This window comes from Anolis sagrei, chromosome 4, assembly GCF_037176765.1.
Source record: "Anolis sagrei isolate rAnoSag1 chromosome 4, rAnoSag1.mat, whole genome shotgun sequence".
Classification (NCBI taxonomy): Eukaryota; Metazoa; Chordata; class Lepidosauria; order Squamata; family Dactyloidae; genus Anolis; species Anolis sagrei.
The window spans coordinates 61,965,765-61,986,391 of record NC_090024.1 but is presented as its reverse complement, the minus strand read 5'-3'; the positions used below and the strand labels follow the sequence as shown (position 1 = coordinate 61,986,391).

General features: G+C 42.4%; 1 protein-coding gene across 1 annotated transcript in view; it reads right to left on the bottom strand.

Moving 5' to 3' along the window:
• The window catches only part of EMILIN2 (elastin microfibril interfacer 2), a 49,148-nt gene extending 33,228 nt beyond the window's left edge, over window positions 1–15,920 (bottom strand). The window contains exons 1-2 of the mRNA XM_060775122.2: window positions 15,653–15,920; window positions 7,483–7,605 (exon numbers count right to left, since the gene is read on the bottom strand). Of these exons, the coding sequence (XP_060631105.2) occupies window positions 7,483–7,605; window positions 15,653–15,747 (218 nt within the window). The 5' untranslated portion in view covers window positions 15,748–15,920. The remainder of the gene's footprint in view (window positions 1–7,482; window positions 7,606–15,652) is intronic.
• Between the last annotated feature and the right edge of the window lie 4,707 nt (window positions 15,921–20,627).

Sequence of the window (20,627 nt, the reverse complement as noted above, 5' to 3'; positions counted from 1 at the left end):
AGCAAATCTTTTAAAATGTTTGTTATTTACCTTTCTGTAAATATGACTCAGGAAAGAGGCAGAGTAAATTAAATGCTTTGAAGATGAAGCATATGGAAAGTGTCCAGCACATAGAGACTGATCATGGGAAAACTATGGTTAGTAACCTGTCAATCCAGTAATCTCCAATGTGCTCCTTCCATTCTGGGTGGATGAATCAGACCAGGATTTGATCTGAAACTCAAGGGTCTTAGCTCAGGCCTCCTGCTCAAACATCAAACCAAAGAAGGAAACGTTCCTTCTCTTCCATTGCCTCAACTTCTTGGTATTTTGCCAAGACTCAGGAAAATATCTTGATCCCAGCTTCTCTTAGTCCTTAAATGTCACCATTTAATCAATAGAGTGCATCTCTATAACCCAGCAACTAGTTTTTGGCAAATTTCTATTGTCTCTTGAGACAGCTAGATCCATGTTTTCATTTTCCCATCATTAGATCAACTGGCCCCAGAGCACATCACCTCAGTTCTTTGCTCTTACTAACATCTAGTACCACCTCTACATTCACCTCAAGCCAACTGCTAGTTTTAGATAAATATTCAAGAAATCCAGTAGTTGATATATCTAATACATTTTGAACTAGGGAAAAACAATGACAAGCTTCTATACTACATGCCGACAGCTGCAAGAACTATCTTAGCAAGTAGGTGGAAAAACAAAGAACTCCCATCCTTTGAATTGTGGATTCTTAAGATAAGGGAATATATGGATATGGACAATCTGGTGAATATGGTGTACGACCAAAGTAAAAAAGAAGACCGACTGGTTACCGCTGAGAAGATATCTCAAGGAAAAGAAATCAATGCAGATTGATTAAAAGGAAGGTGACTGTAAAACACAAATAAAATACAAGAATCAAGCATCTCTTTATCTATCCCTGTGGACTTTAATGGAAGTTCAACACCATATGGACTATCATAATCTACTTGTTTGCTCTCCTTACCTTCCTCACCTTCCATCTTCATCTTTTTCCCCCTTTCTACCATTCCTTACCTTCCTTTCTCCCTGCTCCCATATTACTTCCCTCTCTCCCCACATCTGCAAATCATCTTTGTTTTACTTTCTTATTTTATTTTACTACTTTTTTCTTCCTTCTGTGATATATACAAAAATAAGAGAAACTGTATAATAAAAATGATTTTAAAACAGAAAAAAGAAATACAGTAGTTGAGACTGGATTTAGGTCGTATTCTCAAAGTAGTTCCTTACAACAAGTAAAATATGACAGAAAGAACAATGACTGTGGAACCTCAACATCCAAGAGATTTATAGTGGCATTCATATTTGTGTACATCACCTTTAAAGTAATCCAATACTTTTTTTCTGCAGCACACTATTCTATACGGAAACCTCTCAAATTTATTATAATACTGGGTACTAGACACTTGGCTTCCTATCCAGACAGTATGTACACAAAATGCAGATCCCATAATCTCCTTTAGTTGGATTTTGTTCCTGATTTTACTGCTACCTGGAAATGTATATACCGTAGATATTTTGTACCTTGTGTAGTTAAAACCCTTAAAAGTCTATTTAAGCTTGAACATGGATCCAAGATGTTCCCAAAGAGGATTTTGAAAAGACAAAACATTTTGTTTCCTCACAGATAAATCCCGCTGGTGACATAAAAAAAATTCAAGAGTTTCAATCTACTGTGGACAATGTTTTTTTGTTTGTTTTTTAATGAATCGTGAATGTATTTCTAAGTTTTCCACTTTTTCTTGTAATTTGTAACTCTGTGTTTCTACAATTTATTCTACCAAGTTACAGAGTGAGTATTTTTGAGGAAAGATCAACTATTTTATATTTTACCCCGGATTATTTTTTATTACCAGAGAGAGAAACTGAGAGGGAAAAGTGGATACAATGCATGTATATGTGTGCTTTATCACATCTCTACCCATTGTGTCTTGTTTTTGTTCAGTGTTTACTGTAATGTGGCTTCAGTTGCATTCTCTTATAGCAACCATGTATTTCAGGAATAATCACTGAGTTGAGAGCACTAATTTAACAAAACTGCAATTTAGGATTTTGAACAGTTGTCGTTTATCATTTTGTTGAGAACACTATCATGAACCCGATCCCATAGATACTCTTCTCATACAATTGATACTGAAATGAATACAGTCAACCCATTGTATCCATGGATTCAGCCTGTCATGGCTCAAAGATGGTCAGAAAAACATTCCAAAAAGCAAACCTTGATTTTGCCACATACCAAGCACGATGCTGATGTCTAAGAGTAGCCTCTTTATTTTCCTGCCATTTCACAGATGATATGTGAGATTTCTCCAGCATGTTCCAAGTTGTTCACCATTTTATATAAGAGACATTTTATTTCACCATTGTATATAATGAGACTTGAACCTCTTTGGACACTGATATCCCACAAGGTATCCTGGAGCAACTCTAGCAGAAACCGAGGGCCCATTGTATGAATACTTTTACATAAAATAGCTTCAAATTTCTTTTCAAAGCTTCCTTTTATAGACCTAGAATTCTTTTACTAAGGGAAAATACTAGTTCAGACCAAGGCATATGGATACCAAAACATGATTTTAATGCTTTGATGTCCATGAGTTAATTACAAGATTAAGGAGTTGTATTTTTTTGTGACTGAATTATTTGGAAACATTCCTGAGATACATTTGCTCAGAACAGACTATTCACGTCTGAGGTCTCTTCCACACAGCTGAATAAAGTCACACATTTTCTGCTTTGAACTGGGATATGTGGCAGTGTGAATTCAGATATTCCAGTTCAAAGCAGATATTGTGGGCTATTCTGCTTTGATATTCTGGGTGTGGAAGGGCACTGAGAATTAAGATCCCCCTAACAATGGTTCATATGATCACAATCTGGACCAGTCAGATTGACTCCTCCTTTTGGTGATGTGGGAATACCAATTGGATTTGATGGCTGATGACCAAAATATTATATAGCATATCAGACTGATATGGCACTATAGCTGCCCACTGCCCTCTTCTTCCTGATAAGTTATTTTGTCCTGAAAAGGCTAGAGTTAGCATGCATGCTACTATTTTGCCACCAAGATCACTTCCTTTCTTGAAATGTTGTGTCTGTCCTGTAATTGTGCAGCACCCTTCCCAAGTGATTCTATCAAAGCCAGAAATAGAAGATAGCTTGAGACAAAATTAAGCCCCTACAAGTATTAGTTAAGATCTAATGACAGGAGAAGAGCTTATCTTTTTAACTGTTTAGAATTACAATCACTGTGGCAATGTAGGCTATACCTCAAAGAGAGGATGCCATTGCACACTTTGTTCTTCTCCTTGGCTTCCAAAATGGATCTGTCTGGTCACTATGGCCCCTTCCACACAGCTGTATAAAATTTACATTGAACTGGATTATATGGTAGTGTAGACTCAGATAACCCAGTTAGTGGATTATATAAGCAGATAGTGTGGATTGCCTGCCTTGATATTCTGGGTTATATGGCTGTGTGGAAGAGCCCTGTGAGAACAGAATGATGATGTAGATGACCCTTTGGTCTGCTCTAAGTAGGCCTGTTTATATTTTAAAGAGGGGATAGCATGGCTCAACGCTTTAGTCTAATAAAATTGTACACATTTTAGTGATGATTATTTATTTAATTGTATTATATTTATTACAGCTACTTAATAAAACATAATGATAGGACCAGGAAATTGTACCATGTAAGAGCATTCCATTCCATCATCTAAGGTCTTTTGTACACTGTTATTTAATCCAAATTATCAAAGCAGATAATCCACATTATCTTATTTGAACTGGATTATATGAGTCTACGCTGCCATATAATCCAGTTCAAAGTAGAAGGGGCCCAAGTCACTGATAAGGCTATTGAATAGTATCATGCCGAGGAGGACTATTCCTTAACATGGGGCCACTACCAAGAGGGATCTCTTTCTAGAAGTCACCCAGCTCACTTCATTTGATGGGATCACTTGAGGTGGCCTCTAAAAGGGATCTTCAGGACCATGCAGACATACCCATGATGGCACATGCTGTTTTCAAATGACAGCCTAGTTTGACTTTGGGGATGGCACCACGAAATGAAGCCTGGTGTTATTGTCACAAGTCCATCATGAAGTTAGATGTCCAGAAGTACACATGAAAGTCACATGAATTTACAATCAACTACAGGATTAAATATTTGTTTGTCAGTCTCAGGGTGCTCAGTGGCATTTACTCTCTCACTTTCTCCTCCTCAGTCATCACAGTCGAGTTTTGGCTCTTCCTTTATGAAACTACTGCAGTCATGAAGATTCCCATGAAAATAATTTTAAAATGATATTACATTGAGAATATCTTACCACAACTTCCTCTCATTTAGCTTCTGTTGCACATGTTCATATTGATTGAAATGACTCTTGGCAAATGCAAGTTATTCTTTCTTTTGACAAAAACAAACGCATTGCAAAATCCAAATGCAAGAGAAAAAGATGATTAAGATTGTAATCCTAAATATATATACTAGGAAGTAAGCTAATTCAGACATAAATGTGCTGACTCGTGAGTAAACCTGCACAGGTTTGTGCTACATAACTTCTTTGGACACCTTCAATTCCTATCATAACTGAAAACCATAAATGAGATGTTAGTGGAAATGACAGTCTTTTTAGGCAGAATGAAGAAACTTAAAATGCAGATTTGAAAAATAACTTAGTACTTGCATTCTTCCAGATGCAGTCATACTTTGGCAAAGTTAATACAAGTTTTTAAAGGTATTTCATTTCAAATTGACAGTAAGACCAAATTTTCCATTCTTAACACTTATTCCAGGATGCTTTAACCAAAGCCAACAGACTTTCTGGCATGTTTTCGTATGCCCCTCTCCCAGCATTTCCCTCTTAAGCATTTAGCATCTAGCAAAAGCAGAAGCTAACAACTTGAAAGAAAAGGCCCAATACTGTCCAAGGACAGGCAATGGGCCTCCCTCCACAGAACAAATAATAGAAAAATGTATTTCAGTAGCCTGCAATTTGACACGTGCAAGTAATTATTCTACTGATCTTTGTACATGTGGACTGCACGCATACAAAGCATTTATTCCCTTGATATCAGGAACAGAGAAAAGGAACCAAAGGGAAACATGCCACTGATGCAGAAACCTTCTGGAAATAATATATAATACAAATGTTATTAGCTAGTATACTGCAGCACATGGGTCATAGCTGGGCACTGATTTCCCAGAAATTCACGGTGGGAACTGCACATATGGTTGGATGCATGGAATTTTTAATCATGTTTGCCCCTGATGGTCCAAGCAACAACAGCTAATTCCCCTGTCCCCCGGAAATACTTTCTCTTAGGATCCTTCCACACAGCCATATAGCCCAGAATATCAAGGTAGATAATCCACAATATCTGCTTTGAACTGGATTATTTGAGTCCACTCGCCTATATAATCCGATTCAATGTTGATTTTATACAGCTGTGTGGAAGAGGCCCCAGTTGCCTGAAAAGTATGCTCAGGATGCATCTATACTGTTCAATTACTGCAGTTTGACACCACTTTAACTATCATGGCTCAATGCTATGGAAACATGGGAATTGTAGCTTCTCAAGGTCTTTATCCTTCTCTGATGGTGCTTCACCAAAGTGCCACTCCAATGACTCCACAGCATCAAGTTGTGAAAATTAAAGAGATGTCAAACTGCATTAATTCTATGGTGTAGATGCAGTTTCCCCAGCAAAAGGGAAACCAGCTGGCAGAGAGAGAATGAATGAATTGAGATCCATAGGTAGGTAAAGGAAAAGATTTCCCCTCAACATTAAGTCTAGTCGTGTCTGACTCTGGGGAGTGGTGCTCATCTCCATTTCTAAGCCGAAGAACCGGCGTTGTCTGTAAACACTTCCAAGGTCATGTACTCCATGACTCCCAGGCCATGTACTGCATGACTGCACCTCCAGCATGACTGCATGGAGTGCTGTTATCTTTCCACAGAAGCGGTACCTATTGATCTACTCATATTTACATGTTTTCGAACTGCTAGGATGGCAAAAGCTGGGACTAAGCAGGAACTCACCCTACTCCCCGGATTTGTAACGTCAACCTTTTGGTCAGCAAGTTGAGCAGCTCAGCGGTGTAACCTCCTGGACCACTTTTTATTTTATCCCAGGAGTGCATGCACCAACACACATGCAGTGCTACTTTCCATTTCAACATCAACCACAGGTTCGGAACATGCCATCATGTTTGGAAGAAAATTCATTTTTTACAGTTTCAAAGAACATTACAACAATGTTTGCCTGAGTTCATTGAGAGGCTTTAACAGTACTCCTAGTTCTGGGTTGGTGGGTAAGAACACTTCACTTACATTCTCAGATGACAAAGAATATTATATTTATCCAGATCTTCAAATGCTTCCCACTTTGAATAGGAAGTGACAAGGTCCTTTGGACTAGCAACACTCTCAAAGGAACCTGCATAGCCAGGGTGCTTTATTTGAACAACTACTTCATTGGCTCTATATCCTGCTCAATAAAAATCATAGGCTTTGTATTGTCAAAGACTTTCATGGCCAGAATCACTGGATTGTTGTAGGTTTTTTGGGCTGTATGGCCATGTTCTAGAAGCATTCTCTCCTGACGTTTCACCTGCAGCTGTGGCAGGCATCCTCAGAGGCTGTGAGACCTCTCAACCTCTGAGGCTGCCTGCCACAGATGAAGGCGAAACGCCAGGAGAGAATGCTTCTAGAATATGGTCATACAGCCCGAAAAACCTACAACAACCCAGTCATAGACTCTTTTTTTTTGTTGTTGCTCCAAACCTTTTCTTTATTGGGATTATGGAGCAAGACACATTGTGAGCATATTGCCTCAGAACTACGCATCTATTTTGGCTTCTCCCAGTCATTTCAAAGAGGAGGACCTGCACTGATTTATAGCAAAGTTTATAGCTGCTTGCATGATTGGAGCCTGAAGGTGAATATAAGCCAAGGAATGTAATTGCACTCAACAGCAGGTGCTCACAAAGCTTGCACAAAAATCCAGGTGCTAATTACTCTAACCCTGATTGAAGTTTTATAAAAGATATTTAACTGATGCCAGCCTCAAATTAGTCATACATGGATACAGTTTTGGCAATTTCCTTCTTTTGTCTCAATATTGTATAGCAACTTGTTGCAGGATCTGTTGACACAAAACTCAACATGGCTCTAATTAGTTACAGCTGGTTTGTGTTCACAATTTTAAAAAGAGCAAGCTTTGTTGGACTTATGTTGTGGCTTACAAATCAGATGTCAGAAAATAGTGCACATCCTAATGAAGTACCCACACGATGAAGGATTCAAGCATGAATAATCCCACAGTCTGACTAAACTGTGTGACAAAGCATAGGGTTTTTCTGTCTACTTATGGGAATACCTCAGTGCTGGAAAGATGAACACATTCCTCTCCACCCACTCACCCACTCCATTCTTCTCTTCCAGTGCTACTTACATTGGGGTATGTGGGCAGGGTATCTGATTCCAGGCACATCTGTACTGAACTTGAACGTAACTCTCGGTGCCATCCATCACAGAGCAGGTCACATTCTTGTTCACAATGTAGGCACACCAGTTTCTGAAGGGGAGAAAGAGACAACAGCAAGATACAGTTGAGCAAGCAGACAATAAATATTGAACCATTTGTCTGGGTCAAATGTGGAAAAAAAACAAGTGCTTCATTCAGGAAAGTGTCAAGGCAGACACACAACTATCTGGTTCCCACCTTCACGAGCACAACATCTGAAAGGAATAGGAGGTCAAATTTCAAAACTTCACCAACTAGGAGAAACAGGCGATCTACCCTCTTAAATTCTACTATGGAAACTCAAGTAATAATACTTGCTTGCTTGGTAACAATACAATGCATACAGTTATCTGTGCTTGGTTTTAATGTCTGCTCAAAAGTTTAATAGCTACTGCATTGCATGTCCTCATCCGATACAACTGGTAGCTATAGAACAGTGGTTCCCAACCTGTGGTCCATAGTGGACCACCAGTGGTCCGCAAGTACGAAAATATGGTTCCAACCTCACCATTACTACACTGTTGCCTCAAAACCAGGTGGAAACAAGAGCAACTGGTCTCGCAAAACCTTCTTTTAGTGCCGAGGCAACATGAGTGTTGGGAGGGCAGAGGCTGTCTACCCTTGAAAAATTACTACTACCACATCAGCTCTAGATTATAGTTTTCTGTGGGTGAACAGATGGAGACTACTGGATGGCATATGTTCTGTAGCAGAAACTAAAGTTGATGTGGTCTATCCAATGAAATTTTCTAAATCAGCACCCCAAATAACCAAACCAAATCTAAAGTTGACCAAAAACTGATTTGTAACCCTTTTAGTACTAATGTTGGAGAGTGTCCCCTGGTCAAAGTGGTTTTCTGGTTGGGAAGCACCACTATAGAAGAAAGCTTGAAATAAAGAGGAAAGACCTTTCAAAAGAGGTTGCTTTATCCAGGATCACAACTCCTTTAGTTCTTTGTAAAATACGAAATAGAAAAGAATTAACAATTTAATTAATTGTTAAAGAGTCCATTACCTAACCTACAACAATTCAAAGTTAACACTTTTCTATTAAGTTATTCACCTCTGCGTTTCCTAGTATAAGCAAATACCAACTCCGTTTTTTAATTTAAAAAAAAGATACATCCTGCGTACTGTGCTTTATTCAGCTTTTCCTGCCCCCAGTTCTGGTTTGAATGGGAACAAAGTCATCTCAAGGAGGAATGACTTCCTGTGTACACAGATATTGAAGCTTTGGAATGGAGAAAGAAGTGTCTTTCCTCAGCCTGATCTAGCGTTCATGGAAGGAATAACAATTACAGTATAACTATTTCTATACAACAGATACAAAACTGAAACGAAAATATTTTTGCTGCTTCTAAAAGAAGGAAGGAGGGGGATCATAAGGTAGCAAAGGCATAAATTACATGGCAAAAGCAAACTGGATCAACAAACCCAGAGAGAATTTCCAAAGGAGTTGTACACCAATATCTATTCATGTATTCAGGAGATGTTGCCCTAAATTCTGTAGGTTAGTCCTAATTAGCACAGAACTATTGAATTGGTTGCTGAATGATGAATCACTATAAAGGTAAATCACACTGATTCAACATAATAATACTGATTAGCATTAACAATATGATCTATGGTGTGTTTTTTACAGATTACTTCACCAGACCACCAAATAAATCACAAGCAGGCACAGTCTTTGCGATCTGCCTTGTCTGCACACTTTGTCAAAAGACTTGCTAATTTTGTCAGGCCTGTGAACTAAATTAATGGGCATCCTTTATATAATATGGAGCTGTCAAAATCTAAAATAACTTTAAGTGGTACATTCACATAGTGGGAATTGAAGGTGTGGCACACTGTCAGGGGAAAGGGTAATAATCAGCAATTTGAATATAAATAGCTTCTATAAAAATCAAGTTTAACCAATGCATTTAAGAGCAGGTGGAATGCAGTGGGGTCTGCTATGTTGTGTCTGGCAAGTGACAGAAACGATGCAAACCCTGACCTTTGCCTTCAGCCAGAGGGCTAAGAAACAATGGGAGTTGCCCCTTCTGCATGCCAATAAGAACATCATGCCAAGGGGATGACCATCCTGGCCCCATCAGGAACAGAGGGAGCAACTGTAAGGAATTTGTTTCCATTTCCCCTGCCAGGAAGAACAATCCAGCTACAAGTGGCTCCATAATTTTAGATCTAACGAGAAGCACATTTTTTGCCTAACCATTTTTGTATGTGTTGGGTAGAGGAGGGGGGAAGGTGCTAGCCTGTTGTAAACACTTGAAAGGTCATTCATTCAGCCAAAGACAGGAAATAAATTTTCAAAATAATTAGTATTCTACAGACTGAGCATTACAAAAGGAACTTTCCTACCATCACAGGTCAGATAAGCAGACATCTATAGCGTGCAATTCACACCACAAGAACGGGTGAGCCCCAATCTCAAATCTGTTTCCCAGGACCCTGGATAACATCCAGGCATCTGAGTGAGTGCCAATATTGGTGCCAAATCTCACCTCCTCGAGTTTAATTGCTATGTAGGTGGTGGTTTTCAAGGGGATCTGCAGCTGGGGAACAGAATGGTTAACCTCTCCTTCCCCAGATGCTGTAATTTTTCCCATTTCCTTTGCATAGAAGTTACCTTAAGAGAGGAAAATCCCTTCCACTGCTGCTCACAGAAGTGGGATTTCCCCTGCTATATGAAGTGGAGGCAATTTCCTTGCACAGTGGAAAGAGAAATGAGAGGGTAGGGAAAAGAGGACAGATGGTGGGGAAGACAGGAAAAGTATGTCTATGATCTCCTAGAATATTAAACAATTGGAGAAGGATGCCCTTCTCCAGGTATTCCCAGTAGTTATTAGATCTTTTCACTGGTGTGTGTCGCATGGCTCTTTCTAATCTTTCTGTATCTTCTTGACTTACATTATGGTGCATGGAGGGAGTTCTTAATATGATGCTTCTTAACTTTCTCTCATATGTGCATGTTGAAGTAGGGGGAAATGATATAAATCCTCATAATTTCAGAATAGCAAAACAGGGAGGCCACCAGCACCCTGCTTCTTCTTTCTCCTTGCAAATTCCCTCTATTTATTCCATCCTACGTAATCTTTAGGAGCCCCCAGTGGTGCAGTGGGTTAAACAGCTGAGCTGTTAAACTTGCTGACCGAAGGGTTGCAGGTTCGAATCTGGGGAGCAGCATGAGCTTCCGCTGTCAGCCCCACCTTCTGCCTACCTAGCAATTCGAAAACATGCAAAAGTGAGTAGATCAATAGGTACCACTTTGGCGGGAAGGTAACAGTGCTCCATGTAGTCATGCTGGCCACATTACCTTGGAGGTGTCTACGGACAACAATGGCTCTTCAGCTTAGAAATGGAGATGAGCACCAACCCCCAGAGTTGGACACGACTGGACTTAATGTCAGGGGAAAATCTTTTTCTTTACTACCTAATCCTTGTTCCTTCGTTTCCCCCTTTCTGATCCAAACTCCCAAACATTTGTTCCTTCGTTGTGTGAGTTTTCCAGGTTGTATGGCCATGTTCCAGAAGCATTCTCTCCTGACGTTTGTTTCTTCCTTCCAGTCTCTGCTTCCTTCCTGATCTTCCTTTGTATGCTTTGCTGCTACTTTGATCCTTGCCTTTCTTCCATCACTCATTCATCATCTTGATTCCCATCACAAGAACTGTGCAATTTATTTTATTTAACTGATTACATTTTGGAGCATAACCTCAAAGGAAATTGAGAAATTACTTGGAGGTGATTCCCTGAATCAGCCTTTGTTTGATTTTGCACCAGGGTTCTGTCAAATATTTGAAACTCCCTTTTGCTCCAAAAATTGGAAATTTTAGTGAAGCATAACAGGTCTCATGAAATAAAAACCCTACCAGCCACTATTTCTTAATAGTTCTTGCACATTTGTGTATAGCTATTGCTGACTATTATTAACTGAAGAGAAACAATATATTTAGCTTCCATGCTAATTTAGGATGATCAATGGCTGAGATAAGAGTCAACGTGAGACTAAGGGCCCTTCCACACAGATATATAACCCAGAATATCGAGGTAGAAACCCCCACAATATCTGCTTTGAACTGGGTTATCTGAGTCCACACTGCCATATATTCCAGTTCAAAGCAGATAATGTGAGATTTTATTCAGCTGTGCAAAAGGGGCTCAAGATACAAATCCCTGCTTGATCAGGAACCTTTAAGATATTACTCTTTCGCCTTCAAACAAAGGTAAAGGCAAAAACACTTTTGAATAAACATTGTCAAGAAAATGTCATGATAGGATTGTCATAAAGGACTTGAAGGTATGAAAGAACAAAACTGAGGTGCAAACCGAGGAGACCAAGATACAAATTCCTGCTTGATTGTAGATTTTGAGCACATAATGCTTTCCACCTCAGAGCAAGTCCCCTCTGAATTAACTTTGTCAAGAAAATGTCATGATGGAATCCTCACAAAGGACTTCAGAGAACAAAAGAACAGGGCTGAGAGGTATACTGAGGAAGTCATTATTTTTAGGAAGTTGGTATTAACGAGCTTTACCTTTTTATTGTCGAAGGCTTTCATGGCTGGAGTCACTGGGTTGTTGTAAGTTTTTCGGGCTGTATGGCCATGTTCTAGAAGCATACTCTCCTGACATTTCGCCTACATCTATGGCAGGCATCCTCGGAAGTTGTGAGACCTCACAACCTCTGAGGATGCCTGCCATAGATGCAGGCGAAACGTCAGGAGAGAATGCTTCTAGAACATGGCCATACAGCCCAAAAAACCTACAACAACCCAGAGCTTTACCTTCATTTCAATGTGCATGGCTCTTATAAATATGCATATACGAAATAGCCTCTATTCATTGTATGTATCATTAAACAATGGCATGTGGCTGTTGCAGGGTGCCTTTTGAGTTGAGTTCATGAGTTGAAACACTATCATGGGGTTTTCTTGGCAACATTTGATTGGAGAGGATTTGCCCTTGCTTTCCTCTGAGGCGGAGAGAATGACCTGCCCAAGACTGAACCCTATTCTCTAGAGAGGGGTTACTCCTACACCAAAACCAACACACTAGCATAGTACTACAAGGAATTAACGGAGGCTTGCTCTTTTGACATCTTCCCACATACTTCCCCCCTGACTGCTCCAGTGGCCCATCCTCCCAGTCTAGAAAGCGCAGTTGTGGGCCCTCAGGCTAAGGATGCGGCTTCCTGAAATGAGGGATTTCCTCTCTTCCCCACAGCCATTCTCCACTTGCTCTGACTTGCTCCTCTCATCCGGGTCGCTCAGCCCTAGAGCGCTGCTTTCCTTCTCTTCCAGAGCTGACAAGGGAAGAACATCTACACTGTGGAATGACGCCACTTTGCTCAGTGTCACAGAACCCTGGGAAGCACAGTTTGGAGAGACACCAGCACTTTTGAGCACAGAAGGTGAAAAAGGCCTCACAAAACTGCAACTTCATAGGATTCCATAACATTAAGCCAGGGCAGGAAAAGTGGTGCCAAGACTGCATTCATTCTGCAGCGTAGCTTTATTTATTTGTTTATTTAGGAAATGTACATCCCGCCTTTCCCCACTCAAGGGCCCAAGGTGGCTTACAGCCAATAAAACATACAATATAAAAGTTAAAACTAAATGTTAGACATGTTGTAAACTCTAATAAAAATTCAACAAAATAAGTTATACTAAGCCAATCATATAAAACAAACCCACAGGCCTTCTTAGCCATTTAGGTAAAGGTAAATGTTTCTCCTGACATTAAGTCTAGTCGTGTCCAACTCTGGGGTGTGGTGCTCATCTCCATTTCTAAGCCAAAGAGCTGGCATTGTTTGTAGACACCTCCAAGGTCATGTGGCCAGCATGACTGCATGGAGCACTGTTACCTTCCCACCAGAACAGTACCTATTGATCTACTCACATTTGCATGTTTTTGAACTGCTAGGTTGGCAGAAGATGGGACTAACAGCAGGAGATCACCCTGCTCCCTGGCTTTGAACTGCCAACCTTTCGGTCAGGAAGTTCAGCAGCTCAGCGGTTTAACCCACTGTGTCACCAGGGGACCTAGCCATTTAGTATCCTGAATTATGATCCCTCCAAAGGCTTCCATGAACAAGAAGGTTCTCTGAGGATGCCTGCCATAGATGTGGGTGAAACATCAGGAGAGAATGCTTCTGGAACGTGGTCATACAGCCTGGAAAACTCACAGCAACCCACTTTCTAAATGTTAGTAGACATGATACAAATCTTAATATCATTAGGCAGGGTATTCCAGAGGGAGGAAGCCACTCCTGAAAAGGACCTCTCTCGAGCCCAGTGGTTCTAAACCTGTGAGTCCTCAGAGGTTGTGGCCTTCAACTCCCAGAAATCCTAACAGCTGGTAAACTGACTGGGATTTCTAGGAGTTGTAGGGCAAAGCACCTGGAGACCCACAGGCTGAGAACCACGGCCTAACACTCTTCAGATGTCGAGTGTCTGGGATGTTAGGCAGGCATGGGCAAACTTTGGCACTCCAAGTGTTTTGGATTCCAACTCCCACAATTAGGGAGTTGAAGTCCAAATCATCTGGAAGGCCAAAGTTTGCCCAACGCTGTGCTAGAAGATACTAAGAATTCCCCAACTGGACCTAAAAAATCTCTCTGGAGTATATTGAGGAACCTGAACCAATTCATCCAAGTAATCTGGACCAATTCACCCAAGGAGACCCAGGGCCCTTCCACATAGCCCTATATTCCAGAATATCAAAGCAAAAATCCCACATTATCTTAGTGTGGACTCAGATAATCCAGTTCAAAGCAGATATTGTGGGATTTTCTGCCTTGATATTCTGGGATATAGGGTTGTGTGGAAGGGCCCCCAGGCCCCAATGATTGTTCTTGATCACGGATTTTCTCCTCTACCCCCCAAGCATCCTCCATTTGCTCTGACTTGCTCCTTTCTGCTGTCAAGGGGTGCACCTTTACTGTGGAACAGTGGTTCTCAATCTTCCTAATGCTGTGACCCCTTAATACCGTTCCTCATGTTGTCGTGACCCCCAATCATAAAATTTTCATTGCTACTTCATAACTGTAATTTTGCTACTGTTCATCATAATGTGAATATCTGATATGCAGGATGCATTTTCATTCACTGAACCAAATTTGGCACAAATATCTGATACGCCCAAATTTGAATACTGGTAGAGTTGGAGGGGATTTATTTTGTCATTTGGGAGTTGTAGTTGCTGGGATTTATAGTTCACCTACAATCAAAGAGCATTTTGAACTCCACCAATGATGGAACTGAACCAAACTTGGTGCATAGAACTCCCATGACCAATAGAAATTACTGGAAGGGTTCGGTAAGCTTTGACCTTGAGTTTGGGAGTTGTAGTTCACCTACATCCTGAGAGTACTGTGGATTCAGACAATGATGGATCTGGACCAAACTTGGCACGAATGCTCAATATGCCCAATTATGAACACTGGTGGAGTTTGGATAAAATAGACCTTGACATTTGGGAATTGTCCTTGCTGGGATTTATAGTTAACCTACAAAGAGCATTCTGAACCCCACCAACGATAGAATTGGGCCAAACTTGACACACAAGACCCCCATGACCAACATAAAACACTGTGTTTCCTAATGGTCTTTGGTGACCCCTCTGGCACCCCCTTGCGACTCCCAGGTTGAGAAACACTGATGCAGAATTACTGTAGTTCGACACCACTGGAACTCCCATGGCTCAATGCTGTGGGGTAGCAAAACATCAAAACATCCGGGCGTTTCCTGGGTAACGTCCTTGCAGACGGCCAATTCTCTCACACCAGATGCGACTTGCAGTTTCTCAAGTCGCTCCTGACTCGGACAAAAAAAAGATGGTGCGAATTTTATGAGGTCTTCTGCCTTCGACTCCTAGCACTGAGCCAGGGCGGTTCAAAGTGGCGTCAAACTCGGTCTAGAGGGCAGACTATGACCCCAAGGATGGGCGACCCGGTCCCGAGAGGTCTAGAGTGGATACAGGCGTCCTCTTTGGGTTGCCTGGCTCCTCAGAAGAGTCCTGCAAAGGAATCGGGGAGCGTCAGATGCCCCTTCCCTTGCCTGCCCACCTCGCTGGGCCACTAACTGGAAGGGCACTTACTTGTTCCTGGCTCCGGGGCGCAAGTGGGGTCCGCCTTGTCCGAGGCAGGCGCTGAGGGAGGCCAGGAGCGCCAAAGCCCAGCCCAAGGGCGCCATGCCCGTCCCTCGCCTCTTGGTTGGTGCCCTTCTGCGCGCCCTTCTTCCCCTCCTGGACGGCTTCGGCTTCCTCTCCTGCGCCCCTCTGCGAGACTGCGCGGCGCCCCCTTCGACGCCAACTCTTCTCTCCCAAAGTTTCTCCTTCTTCCAAAGTGTCCGCCCTCTTCTTCACACGCCCCCCCCCTCTCCCCGTTGCCTGCCTCCTCCTCCTCCTCCTCCTCCTCCTCCACTTCTTCGTTGGCGAAACAACACAACTCCCCTCCCTTTCGGTGAGGGGAAGGGGTCCCAATGACGCTGCTCGAACGTGCCTTCAGAGCCCGGTTAGGCTCTTCAGTCTCCACTTGGCGACTTCAAAGCATTCCATGCAATGAGTTGCTGTGAGTTTTCCGGGCTGTACGGCCATGTTCCAGAAGCATTATCTCCTGACGTTTCGCCCACATCCATGGCAGGCATCCTCAGAGGTTGTGAGGTCTGTTGGAAACTAGGAAAAGGGAGTTTATATAGCTATGAAATGTCCAGGGTGGGAGAAAGAACTCTTGTCTGTTCAAGGTAGGTAGGAATGTTGCAGTTGGCCACCTTGATTTGCATTAATGGCCCAGCAGGTTCAAGGTCTGGTGAGGTCATCTGGAGTTTTGGAGTTATTATATTATTATTATATTATTATTATAACTTTATTTGTACCCCGCTAGCATCTCCCAAGGGATTCGATGCGGCGTACAACGGGCTGAGGCCCACACAATACAACAATACAATACTTAGCAAATAAACAAATAAGCAAAAACAATAACAAAAGCAGTACAACAAGACATTATTAAAACTGGGCCGGCCAGAGTAGGGGTACAGGATTAAAAGTGCTGATGTGTGGGAGGGATGTGGGATTATAGTATAAGTGCGGTGTGCGGTGATCTTGGTTCTAACTAAAGTGCTTCTGGGATTTGGTAGTGGGGTTCCTAATCTGAAAAGGCACATTGGAACAGCCAGGTTTTCAAATTCTTCCTGAAGACTGCCAGTGTAGGGGCTTGTCTGAGGTCTTTCAGGAAGGCATTCCAGAGGCGGGGGGCCACCACAGAGAAGGCCCTGTCTCGTGTCCCCACCAAGCACGCTTGTGACACGGGCGGGATCACGAGCAGGGTCTCTCCAGATGACCGGAGTGAACGTGTGGGTTCGTAGACAACGATACAGTCACGCAGGTAGGGTGGTCCCAAACCGTTCAGGGCTTTGTAGGTAAGCACCTGCACCTTAAATTGGGCTTGGAAAATAAACAGCAGCCAGTGGAGCTCCTTAAACAGGAGGGTTGACCTCTGTCTGTAGTGGGCCCCAGTTAACATCCTGGCTGCTGCCCGTTGGACCAATTGGAGTTTCCGAGCCGTTTTCAAGGGCAGCCCCATGTAGAGAGCATTGCAGTAATCCAGTCTGGAGGTGACTAAGGCATGAACCACCCCGGCCAGATCAGCCTTAGTGAGGTACGGTTGTAGCTGGCGCACAAGTCTCAGTTGTGCAAAGGCCCTCCTGCCCACCGCTGACGCCTGAGCCTCAAGCGTGAGCGATGAGTCCAGGAGGACTCCCAAGCTACGGGAGTTCAGTGCCATCTGTACGCAAATGACGCCCAACTATATTACTCCTTTTCCAAACTATACTCAGAGTTTACCCCATAGTTTACCCAAATTACCCTAGGTAATTTTCAATGGTAAGCAAACAGTATTTTGCCCCCCCCCCCAACCAATCACTGATATATATATTCTGTTCGTCGCAGGAGTTCTGTGTGCCATATTTGGTTCAATTCCATCATTGGTGGAGTTCAGAATGCTCTTTGATTGTAGGTGAACTATATATCCCACTAACTACAACTCGCATATGTCAAGGTCTATTTCCCCCTAAGATCGCCTCAAGAGCACCCCTGGGCAAAATCAACTATACTGCAAATGCTTACTTTACATAATGGGTTGAGCTGCCCCTGACTATACTATCAATTTTTTTTCCAAACTATACTTCCAAACTATACTACCAAATTCCAAGGAAGTTTCCCAGATTTGAACTAGTGTCTGGCAGCTGTGGTGGACTGGATAGGGACTAACAGGTTGAAACTTAATCCAGACAAGATAGAGGTGCTTGAGGGCGAGGTCCATAGCTTGGGGGTCCTCCTGGATTCAACGTCTCCTGGATTCAACCCAGGTGTCAACAGTGGCCAGGAGGGCCTTTGCACAGCTAAAACTTGTGTGCCACCTGCAACCATACCTTGTGAAGTCTGACTTGGCCAGGGTGGTCCATGCCTTGGTTACATTCAGATTGGATTACTGCAGTGCGCTCTATGTGGGGCTGCCCTTGAAGATGGTTGAGAGGTCTGTTGGAAACTAAGTAAGTAAGGCTTATATATCTGTGGAAGGTCCAGGGTGGGAGAAAGAACTCTTGTCTGTTGGAGGCAAGTGTGACTGTTTCAATTGGCCACCTTGATTAGCAGTGGATGTCCAGGTTGGTTCATCAGGTGCTCTGCTATGAACCACCTAAACTGGGCTCTATAGGCCAATGGATACTCCACCACAGACATCAAAAGAGCTGCAAGACCAAGAATAAGCCATGAGAGTGAAGACAAAGATCCATCCAGAGGAAAAGTGTTCTTGCCATATATCAAGGGAACCACTGACCGCATAGGGAAGTTTTTGTTGTCATGTCAGGAGTGACTTGAGAAACTGCAAGTCGCTTCTGGTGTGAGAGAATTGGCCGTCTGCAAAGATGATGCCCAGGGGACGCCAGGATGTTTTTGATGCTTTGCCATCCTTGTGGGAGGCTTCTCTCATGTCCCCACATGGGAAACCGGAGGTGACAGAGGGAGCTCGTCCGCGCTCTCTCCGGATTCAAACCTGTGACCTGTCGGTCTTCAGCACTACCGGCACAAGGGTTTAACCCACTGTGCCACTGGGGGCTCCCAGTGCTGATTTAAGCTGATGAAGAAGCTGATGAAGAAAGACAACTTACAAACAATCTACAGACCCACTAAGAAAATCCAACAAATGCTACGTTCAGCTGTTAAGAATGATAGGAGTTGAACTCCAAAAAACCAGGGGGCCCCAAGTTTGCCCATGCCTGCTTTAAATTGTGAAGGGTTTCCAGGTTTCTGCAATGCTAAGAATTTGGAGACGTCAAACCAAGAAAGCATTGGGGGCCCCCAAAATACGTTTTCCCTTCTGTCCCCAAATCTCTAGTGTCACAGTGATGTCAAACTTCAAAGGAGCATTTAGAAATGCAGTTGAGACATCCGGGGGGGGGGGGGGGGGGAGGCAGGCAAAAGTGACCCAGGAGAATATGAAGGCAGTACATGGAAGAGTTCACGGTGTGAAGGGTTTCCAGGATCTTTTTCTCTCTGTGATGTGAGGAATGTGGAGGCATATACATGCATATTGTTCTTATTGAGAACCAGTGCCCTCCTTTTGTGTCTCCCTCCCACCATGTTTCACTCAATAACAACCAGTAGCTACTTATATGTAAAGCTACACATATCATTTTTGGACACACCAGGGTGAAATCTTACCAATATTCATCCCATTCCCCCTCCCTTTCTTTCCATTTCTTTCTATCCAACTGAGAACTGGATGAGCCTTCCTCCTCGTTTTTTCCAAGAACACTCTTACGCAAGAGCAGCAAGCACATCCAAAACCAAAGTTTAATAAATGAGGTCTGCATTATTTCATTTAGTCAGGCCTCATGAAGAGAAAGGGAGACGTGTGATGATTCTAAGCCACAACAGAACCCATTTTACCACAACATCCTCACCCTGCTGGCAGTAAAACTTTACTTCCTATTAGAACAGTGATTTCCAAACTCTGACCCTCCAGATGTTTTGAACTTCAGTTCACAGGGTCTCTGACCATTGACCAAAGTGACAGAGGTTAATGAGAGTTTAAGTTAAAAAATCTGGAAGGCTAGAGTTTAGGAATCATTGGGACTTTTGATGTAGAAGGTTACTATGTAGTTAAGTAATTTGTTCATGTGTATTAAAGGTACAAGGGTTGAATTAAAAGTAATGCCTCCACCTTTGTAACTCAACAGATGGCAGTACTGGTATGTGGCAGGTACTGGCTTGTTCAGTACACTCTCCTCTACAGTTCCATTTTGGTGAGAAGCCTTAGCATTGAATGGTTGTGTTGTTAAAGTGCGAAGTATGGGACCCTGCGCAGACGGTCAGTCAATGCAACTTAAGCAACATGCAGTCATTGAATTCTTGACAGCTTAAGGTGTTACCCCAAAGGAGATCCATCAGAGAATGCAAGCTGTTTATGGTGATTGTGTTGATTTGAGTACTGTGCATCATGGGCAAGTAAGTCTAAAGATGTTGAGGTGGGAACATCTGACTTGCATGACAAACAAAGAGTTGGATATCGTCTGACAGCAACCACCGAGTTTAAAAAAAAAAGAATGAATTGTTTATTGTACTAGCCATAGGCCATGACATCAGTAAAATACTAACTTTATAAACACTTTCCAATATAAACCTTAAAACGTAACAAGAATTAAAACTAAAACAAGAACCACCGAGTTTCATAAGCAAAAGGTTGACTGATTCAGGATGATCGTTGTATCACTCAGAAATTTCAAGCATAATTGGCATTTCACAAGAACTTGTGGGTCACATTATTGCTTTGCTTGGCTATTGGAAGATCTGTGCACGATGGGTACATTGAGAGAACTGTAAGATGCTGGTAGCGGAAACAGAGTGTTGACTTCTTCCGTGACGGCTTCAGAAAACTTGTTCATTGTTGGTAGAAATATATCCAATTGTCTGGTAATAATGTGGAAAAGTGAATAGTGGTAGTTAAAGAGCACACCCTAAGGAGTATTTCTGCATTTGATTTGTTAAAATATTCCCATCCAAACCCAAGTAACAA